Raw genomic sequence first — 16,112 nt, forward strand, 5'->3', positions numbered from 1 at the left:
CTCGGCTGGTCGAACTAGAGGTATTAACTGCCTGAATAGTGGAAATAATTACGTCTTCCCGTATCTTGACGAGATGAATGAGAAACGTTCAAAATGGGTGTAAAAAAGCACTTCAAGAGAATTGATAAGCTTTACAAATAAAACGTTTCCTCTCAAATCAACTTTACTACTTAGAGACTTCCGTGCTCGATTTCCCTCGCACGCACTTTTGTGCATTTCAACTTGGAGTAGACACGAAAAGCCTGCACGTATTGCAGGGAAAGTTTTTTGTTTTCAATTGGTCAAGTTTTGTCCCTATATTGTAAAGTAAATCAAAAAGAATTTAAAATCTAGCTAAAGAGAAGTAAAGTGAGTTTATTTTCGCCTCGGAAAGAGAGTGAAGAGAAGATTCTGAAAAGGTAGTTATTTACCCAGGCTTTCACTAAGCCATTGCATTGGTGTTTTTCAAAAAACTGCGGCCATCTTCTGTAAAAATGTGTTAGATTTAGCCAGGGTCAATTTCTGTGTGCTTTGTAAATAAAAGAAAACGAAGCATGTCTGGCGAATTATTTCAAGTGCCATTGTAAAATAACCGCTTTTTAAGTGAGTTTCTCGACTGGCATTCAACCACAACGGGAAATAAATCTGTGTTAATCCCTAAAGTTTTAAACCACGGAGAGAGTTTTTCACACGGTTTGATAAAACAGTTCGATTTAAAGTACCACCCGGAACGAAGCTGTATCTTGTGGATCGGAAAGGATAATAATTTGGAGAATACATATCTACAAGCCGAACACTTGTAAGCCGGGGATTTAATCGTGGATATTCGGAAAAAACAATGCTTTAAAGTGGTTATCTATAGACTTATAACTATATTGCAGTGGGAAGCCATTTCAATTCCAATACTACTCGTGACTGATAGAAAGCCATTTATATGCATCGCGGAAAGCCATTATAGATCACATCAGGGATCCAGTGTGTCTGAAACTCTGAGTATTATGTCTTTCTAATTGTGAAAATGATGTAATTCGTACTCGAGAAGAGACGTAAATTTGTAGATAAAAAAGCACTATCATAACTCAAATACAATCTTTGCAATTGAAACAGTACCCTCTCTCTCTCTTTAATTTAGTTTCAAGGTCCAGCTTTGCTTTTTTAGGTTTTATGTACAACTCAATGGTAAATATTAAAGGCTGAATCTTTGATGTCTTGTTCAATTAAATAACTTCCAATATACAGTATTTAAATACAATTGAACAAGGCTCAAAATTTGTCATTTTGATAGCATAAAAATGTTTTCTCTGTTTCAAACAAGTGATAAATTGTCTTTGTTACTCCGTTCACTCTAGGCAATGTTTAACTCATCAAGAAAGATTTACCTTCGATCAGAATTGAAGTCCCTTTGCAAAGGTTAAAAAATCCTTAATCAACCTTAGTAGTGAGAGCCATATGTGAATGTTTCGTTTGAACTAGTTTGAACTTGGAAATCTTATACCTTTAACGTCTCGAGCCGACGTCAAACGAATATGTACAACGTTAACACTATCTCGCGTTCGCCGAGTTCACAAAGGTTTCAAGTGATAAATTTTCTTTCATTAATTCAAAGCTTTCCTATGTTAGGATGAGCGTCATAGACCTAGAAGAAAAAAACATTTTATCAATAAAATCGAAACGTCTTACTACTCTCCAGCCTTGACAAGCTAAGCAACCTTCAGGCTGTTACTTTCGCCATTTTCAGACAGGTTACATGCGCGTTCAATGTCAGCGCCGTTTGTGGCTTTCTCGTCTTCTTTTTCCTCCTTTTCTGACTCTCCTTTCTTCACCGTATCATTGTTATGGGTTTTAACGTGTTTTGCCAGGTGATCACTCCGCATGAAACGTTTATTACAGATGGGGCAAGCGAATCGTTTCTCGCCAGTGTGCGTCCGTAAATGTCTCTGCAGTTCGTCAGATCGAGTGAATCTCTTTCCGCAAAACAACCAGTTACACACAAATGGCCGCTCGCCAGTATGCCAGCGGAGATGAGCTTTCAGATGTGAGGTTTTCCCGTACACTTTGCCGCAGCCCGGAATGTGACAAATGTGTTGAGTCTTTTTCCTAAAAGGTGCACCAGCCGCACTTAATCTCTCGTTGTCTTGGCAGTTGGGGCAATCGCAGGTCGCGCGACCAGTGTAGCGTCGAGTCGCTCTTGCAGTCACACTCTGCGTAGAAGGCAATAAACTTGTCGTCCCTGAAAAGTAAGAAGGTCCATCTATATACGTAGGAAGAGAAGCTTTCATGGGATCGGATCCGAGGCAGGGAGGGGGTAGAAAATGCGGATGACTCGCCACAGAAACCGCAGCAGGAATAGGTAAACTTCCTGTAGAGTATTCATGCGGCAGTCCTGTAAAATGGCTTAACGTTGGATGAAACGAGCTGCCTGATACGGCTGAGTCGAGCCAGGGGGGATTACTGTGTACTTCCCAGAACGCCTGCCGAGCTGAAGCCTGTGAATGGGGTTCTAAAGGTGGTTTAAACCAAGGCGAGCTTTCGTAGGGATGCGGCATCCGCGCTGGATAAATTGATGCCTCAACAGAAGCAGAATGAACGCGACTCGCCGATGCGATAGCTAATGGATCTGTGAGCGAATTGTGTCCTGTTGTATAGCTTGGATTGCTGAGAAAGCTGTCGTGATTCTGAACGCTTAAAGATTCGCTGGTTGGCATAAAGGCGGACGGCAGATTTGAATACAAGCCACTGTCAGTCGGCCTTCCGCGCTGAATTGGAAGGGAATTCGGTTGTTTCCAATGGTAGAAACCTTTAGCCATGCTTGTCACGTCAGCTACGGGTGGCGGGGATTGTTGTCCAATTCTACTGCAAGTCGCTGCGAGCATCGCAAGAGGTGTCAATCTGTAATCTGTCCGTGTTCCCGGCTCCTGCAAGAAGTACAAAATGAAACGTGTACAGAAGCGAGCAGCGGCCGTCAAACATATCGTATTAGCGCGCGTGGTGTAATCAGCTTAAAGTTGCTAATCAAATCACACTAAATTCCTGTACAAATACAACGGAACAAACCTGATGGAAAAAAAACCTTCTCATAGAATTTAAGCTTGGGTTGATTTAGGGAAGTTCTGTGATCTATTTTTGTCGGCAAATTCACGAACACTTCTACGCCCCACGAGCTCTGAGATGGACTGTTGATTCAATTCAGCCTAAACCCCAAGTACGTAGCCTTTTGAGATGCCGCCACTCTCGTTCATAGCCAATCAGCGATACAGCAGGGCCGTTCATGACACAATGTGATTGAATGATAGGGATTTGTTGATATATAATAAGTTTTTCCAAATGGAACCATTATTCGCAACCAATCCATACCAACAAACAAAGGCCCAACTCTATCGGCCTTCAGGCGGGCGTTGAAAGTGTAATTTCGGAGCTCGCCAAAATGTTGACAATTACATCTAGCCAAAACACTTGCAGCTGCAATGGCTAAGATTTCGAGTTCTGCCACTTCACACCTCTCGATTGGAATCGGAAGCCATAATTGTCTCAATTGGAAAAGCTTTACACTGCGACATAAGTTTCTGTGTACTTCAACTCGTGCGTTATACTATTGTGTCCGCTATGCTAGCTCGTTATGATGACCGGTGCCTCAGAAAGACCAATGTTCTTGCTTTGTCGAGAGATTTTTTAGATATAAATATCAGCTTGTGGGTGGCACACAGTGAGTCGGGGGCGTTATTTAGTTGAGAAAGGGGGCGGTCGAGGGCTGTTCAGTAAATATGATGCCATAAAGACGCACCACTTTACGACTACTGATCCGTGCATAGACTAAAAAAAAATTTCCATGTTTTGTTTACGATTGAAAACACATCTTGAAATTCGACTTCGACGACTGAATACTTCCTTAATTCAGAAACCTGTTTTACTTCCTAAAAGATTTCGTGTTAAGAGCCGGCACCGAGATTATTCCAAAGGATGTATTTAATTTTAGCTTGTTTTGAGATGTGATTTTCACGGCGACGGAGGTAATTGTTTTCTAACTAGCAAGGATGATAATTGCAATTTATTTCAAAGAGTGTTGTTTGCTCCACAGAACTCTCGACTACATTTAACTCCAATTTAATTTACCCCATCGGATACACGAGTCGGTTAAAAATTCTGTTGTTGTTCCTAATTTTTATCGGCGGGGTTTCTCGAAAGATTACAACTTTGTAATGGGTTTGTATAAATGGTGAATGTTTCGTCGCACTATGTGGCGTTTTTAAGCGGATTTCCCGCAGAGAATCGCTTTAACAAAGATTTGCTGCTATCATAAAGAATTATGTATGTATACACTCTCACCATGGATTCAGTAAGTAGACAATATAATAATACGATACAAAATTAATCCCCGTCAATAAATCCTAGATGTTTTAACAAATAAGAAAGTTTCTCTGAAATAAAAGAATCGAAAAGAGACAAGGCAATTTTAAATGGACCTCGTTGAAGAGAATGGAAACAGTGTAAGGAGCGTTGTTTGGTTTCTCGACGTGATGCGCGCAGTCAAATTAGTATTAAGTTACTTTCAGTTTGCCGGCACTCGAATGTATTGAAATTTCTGGGCCATGGGGCATAATCTGGTTTCTAAAACTGTACGACTCCAAGCGAATGCATTAGCAAGCAACGTTTTGTAAACACTGATTTTCTTCAGAACTCTCTTAAAATGCTAAAATACGTGGGCATATTAAAGTTATTCATACCTGACGATGATCAAAGCGGTCCCGCCGAAGTAACAATCTGCAGTGATTTGAAGGCGAGATACGTTGATACGGGTGGTTTGGCGTAATACCTCCCCTTCGATCTTCTTAGCTGTTAGTTCTAATACATGTAAAGTTGCTTTTGCGCTTCGACTCACCGGCCTGAGTTTTCAACGCACACGCAAGCAAAATATTGTGCCATCAGGCGTGGTTTGCGAAATTATCGATGGCCTTAAAAACTGATAGATTTAATTAGAAACCTTTTGATGTGCCGCTCCTGATTGATGCTCTGCCTGTTCTGAGAACGCATCAACGACTTCGCGTACAATCAATGACACCTTCAATTTAAACGGGCGATAAGGATTCCAGCTGCAAGCCTGCATTAAATCGGAAAAGCTCATTGTTCCTCTAGTCGAACAGAGACGCATAATAGAGAAACCGATTTAGAGGGTCAACTTGCCTTAGGCTTGCAGTACAAGTGTTAATTATAGAGAATGTTAAAAAACTCTTCCAGCTACGGTCATATTACCGGCTTGTTCAAATCTGAGTGCAAATTGCGAAGGTACGCCCCCCTCTTCACTTTCGGCTGACATCTAAAGAGATTAAACCTGTAAAGTCAAACGCTCGAAGAGTATCCAGTCGTATTTGAAAGAACGTTCATGTGCGCGTTCAGCATGCGTTGCCAACGTAGTTGTCTCCAATCGATTGTCCGGTTGTCGCAAGGGTATTTGACTAGGTTCCTATTGTTTGCAGACCTTTCCTTGTCTGTCAGAACCGATAAGAATCTGGTGAAAATTAAATTCACTGGTTTTTGTGGGTTTCGCGGTGGATGAACCTTTAGACAACACATATTCGCTTCTAGAAACGGCGTGCGCGTATAAAGGCTGGATGTTAAACACGGTTTTAACAAGGTGTCTCTTAAATTAGAAAGGTAAATGTTGGTATTTACATAACATTTTGTACGTGTTAATAGGGTTGTTTATAGTAGGAATGTTTACATTTCGCGCTCCGCCGCAAGCGCATTCGATAATGAAATTAGGAAATACATTTTGGCTTTGGGTGGTTTAATTGTCGTGTTTCTGTCGACAGGAATTTTGATTTCCGTGTAGCTCACATATCGATGGAAAAAAATCTCGGTATTAGAAAAGATTGCTTTTCGGCTTTTGAAGAAAGATTTGAGTGGTTTCTTTGTATTCCTGTGCTTTCACACTTTTTATTTGAAAAGAAAAGGAGTTATTTCATCTAAACCCCTTAGAATTGAATACAATCTTCTTAATCTTCACTTGAGGTGTGTGTATGAATTAAACATCTCTTTATTTTACACGTGGACGTTCCAAACAACACTGTGGGTAAATTTCACTTGACCAAAAGTGAAGCTCTTGCAAACAATGGCGCTAATTAAATCAAGTACGGTCGCTTGTGTTTATTTGCTTTTCTATTAGCTTGTTGCGAACCGGCAAAGTGGATACCCATCATAAAATCATAACCCCCGCTGAGAGACTAGCAAACTTTTGAGAATTATTTCTCAAGTTAAAGTCAATTAAGGTACACAATAACTAAACGCTAAGCACTATCGTCGAATCGAAATGTGTTGAGTTTGAATGCCTCAGCTGAAGGAAAAAAAAATCTGCTTGTAGGGTTGTTAAAAGCAATCTCCCAGTTTGTTACAATTTTATTTGTTGATCGGCGAAGGAAACACATCTTAAGCTTTTTCTTTTAAAACCCATCTGTTGTTATACGGTTTAACGTGCACTTATGACAAAAAAAGCTACTTGAATATCTTGTTCAATTGAAATTGCCAGTAGCAATCTGTTAACTTATGCTTTTGTGGTTGGATAGTGTTTCGTTGTCGATGACTTTAGGGGCCGGCGAAATGGCTAGAACAAGTTCATAAACCCTTGAAAGGTGGGCTCCTTCTAAACGCGCGGGCCTAATGTTCAGGTTTAGAAGGGAAAATTAGAAAAAAATATATTTCGGTTGAAAACGGCCATTCTTAAGACTGCTATTCATGGATTGCTTGTTAAGCTTAATTATTTTTCATTGTTACTCGTGGTACAGGAAGGATTCCCTGCTGAGGTTTTCTGAGAAAGAGGACAGTTGGTAAAAAACAAAGAAATTTATTTTTCTTTACGTGTAAGGAAACTCGTTGAATTATTTCAGATGTGAATTTCTTCACCCAATTAAAATTTTCGAGGGTTATGATTTCCCGGAACAGTTCATGTCATGTTCAACAATGAGTTTTTCCCCGATGTACCGGCCTTTCTGGAAATTCGAAAGCCACTGCTGGCCGGGATTTCCTTTAAGAACGGATAAACACCGGCACTGAAGGCTAACAAGGAAATATTTCACACGCACAGTTCAACATACAAACCAAAGCCCAATTTGTTCATTTTTTAATTAACAAAGTATTTGAGCTTCATTTGCTGTCGGTCCTAGTTTAGCTGGTGACAGGAGCTAATGAAGGCAGTCTTTTTTTTCTGTTAACTTTCATAGCTAGCACATATCAGATTTGAGAGAACCGAACTTCATCATTTATTTCTCAAAAATTTCTATTTTCATTTGTTCGGTTGCGGGTCAGAAATGTGATAAATCACACGAAACTACAAAACAGATTTGATTGCCGCTAGGGTTTGTAACATCTGTAACGGCCTTTAAGGCTAAAACTTCTATCAGGAAATGTTCAATTCGTGATTGATGACTTTTGACGATTGACGAATTCATAAATCTTTCGACGAGTAATTGTTTGAAGTTTACACGTGAATAAATGTATTTTTTAAATTGGATGTCATCGTCGGCAGCCAAATTATATTTTATTAGGTGAGGGGTTCAGCAGTTCTCTTTGATATGAGAATCTTTTGTTCAATGGGGCGCTTCGATTTATACAACACCTGCCTCGCTGAAAATTTCCATTGTTATAGAATTTCAGGCCATGCCCTTAAAAAAGGACTTTTCCCACCTCAGTAACATATGGTAAGAATAGGAGTGGAAAGCTCGGGATAGATTGTTGTATTCTTAAACGACACGATTTTTAATTGCACCCAGAAATTGCTTAAACATGGCTGTTGAACTCACAAGAGGTTGAAATGCGCTTTTTTTTTCTTTTCGTACCTGCTTCATCGAGGGTTTTGAATTGAAGTAGCAGGCACCAGTCAAAGCTATGGAATGTCGCCTGATAAGAAATGCTTTGGAAACTGCGAGCCTTATGAATGTGGAACCTGCTTGCGTTTGAAAGAAAGAGGGGAAAGATACTTTTAATCAGTTTTGTGACAGCACGATTTGGCATTCAGTCGATTTAGGCCGAGGCGCTATTTACAACGAGGGGATCTTTAGGAAACACACTTTTCAGTAACCAGCTGTGCCGGCTTATTTAGACTTGTTACAATAAAAACTCGGATAATTCAGAATTACTGGGCGGGCTCGCTCAAGCCAAGCAATGAAAGCCAATTAAGTGTTGAAGCCTGCACTTTGTTCGAAAAAGCGGTGTGTATTAACATCGCTTAACTCAAGTGGCGCTTAGAAAATCAACTTAACAACTTCAGGGCCCAATAGTTATAGGCCTCGTTACCTTAATTTGGGGGCAGAGTTCTTTAGTTTTGTCGTCTTTTGATGACACTAAAGTACACTTCTCCATTAACTCAATTTTCACCTGTAGTTAAAAGGGTTATTTGTGATTCGAACTCACATATAAATTCAAGAAAAGAAGCCATTAAAAAAACGAAACCTGTCTTTCTTTTTTTAACATTTCGCTCTGAAGAAGGGCTAACGATCGAAACGTCAGCTTACAAACTCTTTACGCTGGCCAATTTCCAATTTTAGCTCAGTTGAAAAAACAGAATTATCTTCGTTTTTTTAACGATTTAAAAAAAAATTCTGCGCTTGATTGTGGATCAAAGTAGTGCTACTTTTGTGAGCGCACTCTTATTTATGAGAAGTAGATATGAGTTTTTATATTGCATCTTTAAGGTAAAATGTGGTACTAATGCGAAACTTTGATTCGCAACTGGTCACAGAGTTTTCCCTTTCACATAGATTCATCTACTTTGCCCGCTTTTGGAAAGTCTTATGAGAAAGAGTGCTTGTAATGATATCTAGTGCCTTTCAAAGGACACCTTATTACTAACAGAAATGACATCTGCCAGATTATTTCGGGAAACCTTTAATTTGCCCGCTTCGCAGTCTAATTTCATATATGGCACCTAATACAAACTCAAACCGAAATTTTTATTAGTGATTTCGAACTTTCCAGCACTCCGTACTGCAGCGAAAATATTTGTTTTAAGGTGGTCGCTATATTTGGTAAATCGACAGCGGGGAACTAATTAGAAAACATTGTGCTGAAAGGCCACATGGAGAGCAAGAAAAGTGATCCTTTCACTGTCAAAACGAAAGCAACCAGGTCGGTGGTTGTTTAGAGTAATTGGCCGCGCACAGGTGCTACTGGCAGCTTATTAAATAGCATCAAATGTGGCCTTCTAAAAATTAAGGTCGAAAAGTGATTTTTGGAAATTGTCGGGTTTTTTTTTCAACAAAAAATTTTTTGGTATTAAAGCCAAGGGTTGTACGGAAAAAACTAAATTGAGATACAAGGCTGGGGTTTTTAATTGATACTGACAAATAAGCATATTGCATTGTCGAGGCTGGTTAAGTTATAAAAACACTTCTTTGTCTTTGGCGAATGGTTGTGTCTGTCGTTGTCACACACTGAAAACGAAAAATTATCATGGCCCCGGTCTGATTCTCCTCAATCTGTTTCTTTTTTCTTTTAACAATGTAACGAGAAGGATTTTTCAAGGGGAAGCAACGGTTTTGCAAATTCAAGGAGTTAGTTGAATGTGGAAGCTCACTACTTAATGTGGAGCATTTAACAAAATGTTTGATCGAGCTCGTTAGCACCAGTATTATGTTAACAACTGCACTGTGATAATGGAAAGGGTTAAGTTTTCCTCAAGATGTTTCTACAGGACGCGTTTTACATACAGTAACTTCGATGCGACTCTCAAATACTGGGAAATCAGTTCATGTTTTGTGGAACTACAAAATGTAAATTTGTTCAGTGTTTTGAAATTTAACACGGCACGGAAAGTTTTTGTACGATGCTATATCTCAGAAATTAATGACAATCAGCCATTTTTTAGTTTGGTGTATTGGGAGCTCAATCGAAGCTATCAGAGGTAGAAAAAATGTTAAATAAAGGATTTTTTCTCCTAAATTTTAACTTTTAGAATAACGCAGCCTTTTAGCAGGACATAATATGCATTTTACCATCAATTGCCTCCTCAATCTGATTGCTGTACATCGAGCTGTTCGCTCGATTAGCTGAGATAACGCAGCCTAGGCCCTGGATAACATTTGTAAAATTTTGAACAGATTTCAATAAAAATAAGGTCAATTGGGTAGCCCGACAGCCCTGAATGGCATAAAAATGTAAATAATCTCATAAGGTTTCTCCCAAACATAGACAGTATCAGGTAAGCTTTCATACCTTTCAAAGTTGTCTAAAGATCTTAAAACAGCACTCGCCCCTCAGAAACTTGTAGGAGGTGTCTGCGGTACTTCGTTGTCAGAAACGCTGCCAGTTAATACTAGTGCTTTCCTCGTGAACAAAAAAGGCACTTTTGACCCGTTGCTGTAAGCCACGCCCACACGCCCCAACCTGCTTGTCTTTCATGTATGCGGTAATCACGGAAAAGAACAAATAAACAATCGCATCGCGTTGTGACCTGGTTTGTCCCTTAAAGGTGCTAAAATGTCTACGGTGGAAACGCTGTCAAGTCTACAAATTATTGTTGATAACCTCACAGAAAATGTTGCTTCCAGAAATTGAACTAAAATCCAGGTCGTGTTATATTTACTATGACATCAGATTTGTGCATGTATAAAATTCACGCGTTAGAAACTGTCAAAATCTTGCAGGTTTTTCGTTGGAAAGATGGCAAAAAGATGAATCGATTCTGGTCGGATATTACCGACATGTGATCATTGAAAGAACTTAGCTTGTAGCTTCCACGCTCCTATTCACCTCGGAACCTCTTTGATGTCAAAAATGCATTGAAAATCACGATTCGATCGCCGCTTGAATAAGCTAAGATGGAGAGAATCTAAGAATCTCCCCGCTGTTTGGTTTAACAGTATACCTCTCTGTATTTCTTAAAGCAATTGTTTATCTCAAAATGCAGTATCATGCGAATGATACTAATAACATCCTCGTCCACCCGAAAGGTGGACGAGGATGTTAAAACAAACTAAAAATAACTTCAAATAAGTCATTTTTGTTCATCAACCCATATCGTAAAGCAGCCTTCAACTGAACTGACGATGAATTTACCTGTCGGGGGAAGGTTTAGAGAACCGATAGGGATTTCACTTTGTGGGACCGTGGAATATTCTTCGTCACAAACTGCAACATTTGAAGCGAGATTTCACAGCATTTGTCGAGTACATTACTAGAAAACTTGTGAATGAATAAAAACATTTTGAAACATTATCTAACAGGAATTTTTGACTTTACGCGAGTTTCCTACCAAACAACTACGATATTATGGGGAAATATCGAATCAAATGTATGTAATCGAGTACGCTCTCAATTTAAAAGTTTTTCAGTGTTGAAAGATTTTTTGAGAGTTTTATGCCCAAAACGTCTCAAGAAGGATTTCCGTTCGCTTTTAATAAATCTTATGACAAAACAGTTTCTTTTAAAGCAGAAAACGTCAAATATCTGCAGCCGGAATGAAACGATTGTAAGCTTACTAAAATAATGACAAAAAGTTAAATGCAATGAAGTTTTTTAATTCTGTCTTTCTCAAGCCAAACCGAAGATTCATGTTTATTTAGCACCTTTTGAATTTAAATTAATTCTCATTTATACAAATTACCTATGTAAATAATACTTAGAATCGGAAGTTGAAGGGGCATACTTAACATCAACTTGGACAATTTGTCGGTTGAGAGTTCAAATTAGAGAGCATCCTTTGTGTTGATTTGGGAATCCAGCGCCATTTGTCTGTTGCTTGTTGTTTTCTTTTGGCAGTTAAACAAGGCAGAAAGCACGAGGCAAAATGTATATAATTTTGATTGAATCGTAACACAGAGCATTGCTTTTTAAAATAAACAGCCTTATAAGCTGACACCAACGGTGGCATTTTTGAAAGGCGAGGCGTCAAGACGTGGTAATTTTTTAAGCGCCGTTACACGGCAAGCAGTTTCCCACTAGCTAAGTTTATTATTGAAAGATTGTCGACCACAGTCGAGTTAACTTCCGTGAAGTTTTCAGGTAGCATAGTGTTTATTCTTAGACGAATTTTTGATCTGGATGAGAGCCATTACGAACTACTGGCAGTGAGAAACAATCGTTAGCCAAATAATTGGCACAAATTCAAAGATTTGTTAACGAACTTCGCCAAAAGTGAAATTCCTCGAAACTAGAAAGGAGAACGTGTGGGCAGACTTGTCATATTCTCACAAACGACCAAAATAGCGGAAGGGTTATGTTATTAACCATTTCATAAATTTACTCTATTTTTAGACGAAAGGAAGAAAACAACTTTTCAAATAAACTTACAGGTTGTAAACACTCATATTTCATAGTCATCCGTCTTTTCAGTGAATTGTTAATCCCGACAGCAGCTGGTGTTTTTAGTGCAAGCCATGTGGAAAAAAGCTTTCTGTTTGTTCATATTGCAAGTGTGCCACTTTCATTGGAATTCCGCCTTTGGAACACCCTCTTTCTCTGTTCTGAATAAACCGAACTCGGTTTGAATTATTAATGTACACCAGAGCAGACAGCGAAAACATCAATTAGCGGCCTAAAACAATACTAGCTGGATGTTTTGTCTCGACTTTCCATAACTTCTCTTTCTACTTATACAAAAGCATACAACCTGCAGAAAATTTAAAAAAAGGAGTTTCATGTTACGTCAAAAAAATTCACACGTAAGCAGGATTTCTAGATTTATGGCTAAGATAAAAAAGGAATTTAGTTGCAAAGCCATACTAGTTCAATAGCTCTACGTAGATCAAGCGATAACGGCTTTCCTCAAACTACAGCATGAGATTTTCCTCACGTATTCTTTGGCAGGAACTTCTTTCACTGACAGAAAATAATTATACAACGACTGTTGGTCGCCAATTTAAAAATTTTAATTTGTTATTTGCCTAAGCACGGAAGTCTTTGTTTTTCATAAGCCCCGAAATAGAGAAAGTAAAACGCTGGAAGTGATGGGTAGGGGGGACCGTGGGATGTAACCGTGGTCTGCCGGTGAATTTCTTGAGAGAGGTGTCCCGTACAGATATTCACATCCTGATTCTAGTTCGGACCAAAAAATTCAATTTTCTAAATCCATTTGTAGATCTCAGGCCCCTCAACTCCACACCCATCCTCAGACCCGACCTTTTAAGTATTTTGTAAACTATTTCCTTCTTGAGATTGTTAAAAAGAAACGTTCTGAATTTTCCCATTGGCTATGTTGTCGCATATTTACACAGCTTTACACCATTGGCCAAGCCGAAAAATGATAAATTGTATCCGTAAATTCAGTGGGAATATATTTCGCTACTCTTCTTTCTCTATCAAGGAAAAAAATACCCGATTCTAAACGATTATGATCAATCCTCCTTTCGGGTATAACATTCCCCCTACGGCTGATATAGGAGACAAACCCCCCCCCAGAAAGCGAAGTCACATTTTATTTTGGGGTACTAAAACAATGATTTGAAAAACACGGAAGTCTAACGAGTCTCAATGTTTATTTGTTAAATTTAAAAAAATAATAATAAAAAATAAAAAATAAAAAAACCTCAACCGACGCTAATTAAATTGCATCGACGCCAATTAATTTCGTAAGTTGTGGGTGAGTTATGACCCTCGGGGGAACATTGTTGTTGTTACTTCCTTCCACGTTTATCTTTGCACTTGGAAGATAGGATAAAAAGCCAAAAATAGCTTGTTAATCGAGAGCCAAATTGCATCCATGTCAGTTAATTTCATAAGTTGTGGTCGAGGTTTAGAGTTACGAATATTTTTGCAATTGCACGAACTCAAATAATAACGAGCCAGTAGGAATCATGAAGTGAACGCACAGTTCATTTGCTTTTCTCAAAAACACCATTTCCTAAAAGTATTCTAAACTTCATCCGGTCAGTGCACATTACTCGAAACACTTGGAAATTCTCGACTGTTTTCTTAGAATCGATCATTTTACAAAATCGATTACGACAGGTAAACCCAGCTCTAGTATTTTTAAAATAAACGGGTTCTAATCATCTTTGAAATCGTAAATTTTGTGTGGATGGAATTATTTAAATACCATATTGCACTTTATAACCTTTGTTGACTTTCATCATGGACCATCCAGGTCGCGATATTTTGTGAAGGCGAATTATTTTGCATAAGAATTATTCAGAATTATCATCATTTCATCGATGAGCGACCGTCGCCACCTGCAGATTGACGAGATCTCTAACAGGGGCGTAAAGTTGCAAGCTTTACCTCATTTTCCTACAGATAGACCAACGGTTGAAAACGATTCAGCAAAAGCATGCTTTAAACGGCCCGCTTAGGCAAACAATTGCTACATTTAAGTGTACTAACCCTTAAGGTTCACTTTATTGAATTCTTTTTAGACGATACGGTGTATAATTTTTTTTTTCAACTCTTCATTCCCAACCGTCATTCATTCCCCTATATTTGAAGACGTTTGCCCTGCCCATTGCACCCATTGGGTGCATGATCTGCCTGTGGTCAAACGAGACTTAGGCCTGTTGTTATTTTATAGATCACGGTGATTGCTGGTCAGCATTGTTCTTATACTCCAAGGTTAATGAAGCTGTAACTGATTTACGGTTTACGCTGCTTGATGTAATGGCAGACTCTGTCAAAGAAATTCATATTTATTTGAAATGTATTGCTATATGCAACAATCTCTAACAAGCTTGCAACGAGGTGAAACGAGCTATCACGGGTCAAACGTATGAAAAGGGAGGGGTCTGGGATCCTTGCATCGAGATCTGACATCAATTGCTAAAAGATCTGGGATGGCGTGCCACGGGAGTTTTACTGAAAGCGGTAGGGATCAGAAATGTCGTAAATTTTAGTCAAATTAAGAAATGAAGCATTTTTTCGCTGGATATTGTAGAACCTGGTGGTGTTTTTTCAACTTACATTTGTGTCATTGGTAGTCACTGGCCTCCAGCGGAATGGTTCAATATATGTGAAACAAGGTGTTTCCGTGGCGACAGGGGAAATGTAACATTTTGTGGATCCGAAATGGCACCTTTTAGCTTCTCTTGTGACCATTCTGGTCTTCCTTCACTGCACTAAAATCAAAGGGCCAAACTGTCATCTCAAGCAATTTGACAGGTGAATGAGGACGAAAGCCGTGCACAAGTTATTTTTTTATCAACTACGTGGTCTTCTGTTTTTTTAATTTGTTTACAAACCAAACCATTCCTCGACTTCTAAGCGCAGAATTATCAGCAGCACGAATCACACGCTCTTTCCCACTACCCACCGTATTTTTTCCACTAAAAACTTTGGGTCCCGCCTAAATGTTTCATTAGCATTTCAAATATATTCACAATCATTTTATATTCATCTCACCAACGTTTGTTCAGTGCACGTGGAGCTGCAAGCTTCACTTGGTCGCTTCAGGTTTTTTAAAAACTCCTTGCCTTGATTCACTGTTGTTGGACAAAGGAGCCGTTGTCCAACATGTATAGGACATTCCTAATGTCTGAAAGATCAAGCTTAAATTTTGGGTGGTTTCGAATATCGGGTTTTGGTGCACAACAGTCTCTGCACGTGGGTTGCAGCCAGCAACGACAAGCAAGAGCTAAATTCAAGTCGCGAAGTAACAGTACTAGTCTTCTTTGAGCTCATGTAAGTTATCCATTCTCCTGTTCTACCGTTACCAACAGTTTAATGTGTTTAACAGAGCATCAGCTGATCTTGTGTTTGATGAGGCGAGGCGAGTTTCTCTACTTTCCAATTATTATCCTCCAATATTCAAAGCATCTCTCTTTCTCTTGCCCTTCCGTCCTCTTCGAGCATGAACAAAATGCCGAGTCTCTCTCCAGACAAAACTCAAAATATGAAATTGAAGCTTGCCTTTGTCCCCAGCGTGAAGAAAGACAAGAGAAGCTAACGGTTATAAAACCTGCATAAAAAAGTGATGGAGCAGAAGATGATAAATAACTTTTATACGTCTACTTTATCCTTACAGGCTGTGAAATTTGTATCTATAAAAGATTATGATACACACAACTAGTAAATTTAGGTATATTAATTAAATATTTAAAATGGGGAGCAAAATGAAACGGTGTTGAATGTATGACAAATTACGAAATACTGACAGAATGACGATACGTCTAGATGGTTTTTTCGTAAGGGCAAGGGGGGGGGGGTCTTTTCCAAGTACATTT

The 16,112-nt window shown here is 39.0% G+C and overlaps 1 protein-coding gene and 1 long non-coding RNA gene across 5 annotated transcripts in view; one reads left to right on the forward strand and one right to left on the reverse strand.

Moving 5' to 3' along the window:
• Nucleotides 1-16,112, forward strand: part of LOC136277760 (uncharacterized) — a 65,987-nt gene that overhangs the window by 47,377 nt on the left and 2,498 nt on the right. The gene's annotated exons all lie outside the window — the stretch shown is intronic.
• On the reverse strand, nt 290-12,385 carry LOC131773644 (transcription factor Sp9). 4 transcript variants are annotated; one of them, XM_066160660.1, is made up of 2 exons: nt 12,256-12,385; nt 290-2,894 (listed from the first exon to the last, which is right to left on the reverse strand). In XM_066160660.1, exons 1-2 carry the CDS (start codon nt 12,283-12,285, stop codon nt 1,680-1,682), a joined length of 1,245 nt encoding a protein of 414 aa, XP_066016757.1. In that variant the 5' UTR covers nt 12,286-12,385; the 3' UTR covers nt 290-1,679. The 4 variants fall into 4 exon arrangements, with proteins under 4 accessions (XP_066016757.1, XP_066016758.1, XP_058945564.1 ...); XM_066160661.1 differs by lacking the exon at nt 12,256-12,385 and adding an exon at nt 10,180-10,275 and having other exon boundaries at nt 291-2,894; XM_059089581.2 differs by lacking the exon at nt 12,256-12,385 and adding an exon at nt 4,701-5,072 and having other exon boundaries at nt 291-2,894.

Source organism: Pocillopora verrucosa, chromosome 13 (assembly GCF_036669915.1).
Source record: "Pocillopora verrucosa isolate sample1 chromosome 13, ASM3666991v2, whole genome shotgun sequence".
Lineage (NCBI taxonomy): Eukaryota > Metazoa > Cnidaria > Anthozoa > Scleractinia > Pocilloporidae > Pocillopora > Pocillopora verrucosa.

What these genes read in the sequence shown, in the direction of transcription:
- LOC131773644 (XM_066160660.1), bottom strand. Translation starts at nt 12,285, where the DNA reads ATGACTATGAAATATGAGTGTTTACAACCT. An exon ending in AATATGAGTGTTTACAACCT is followed by an intron (nt 2,895 to 12,255) that starts GTAAGTTTATTT and finishes TACTTCTTGCAG; the next exon opens with GAGCCGGGAACACGGACAGA.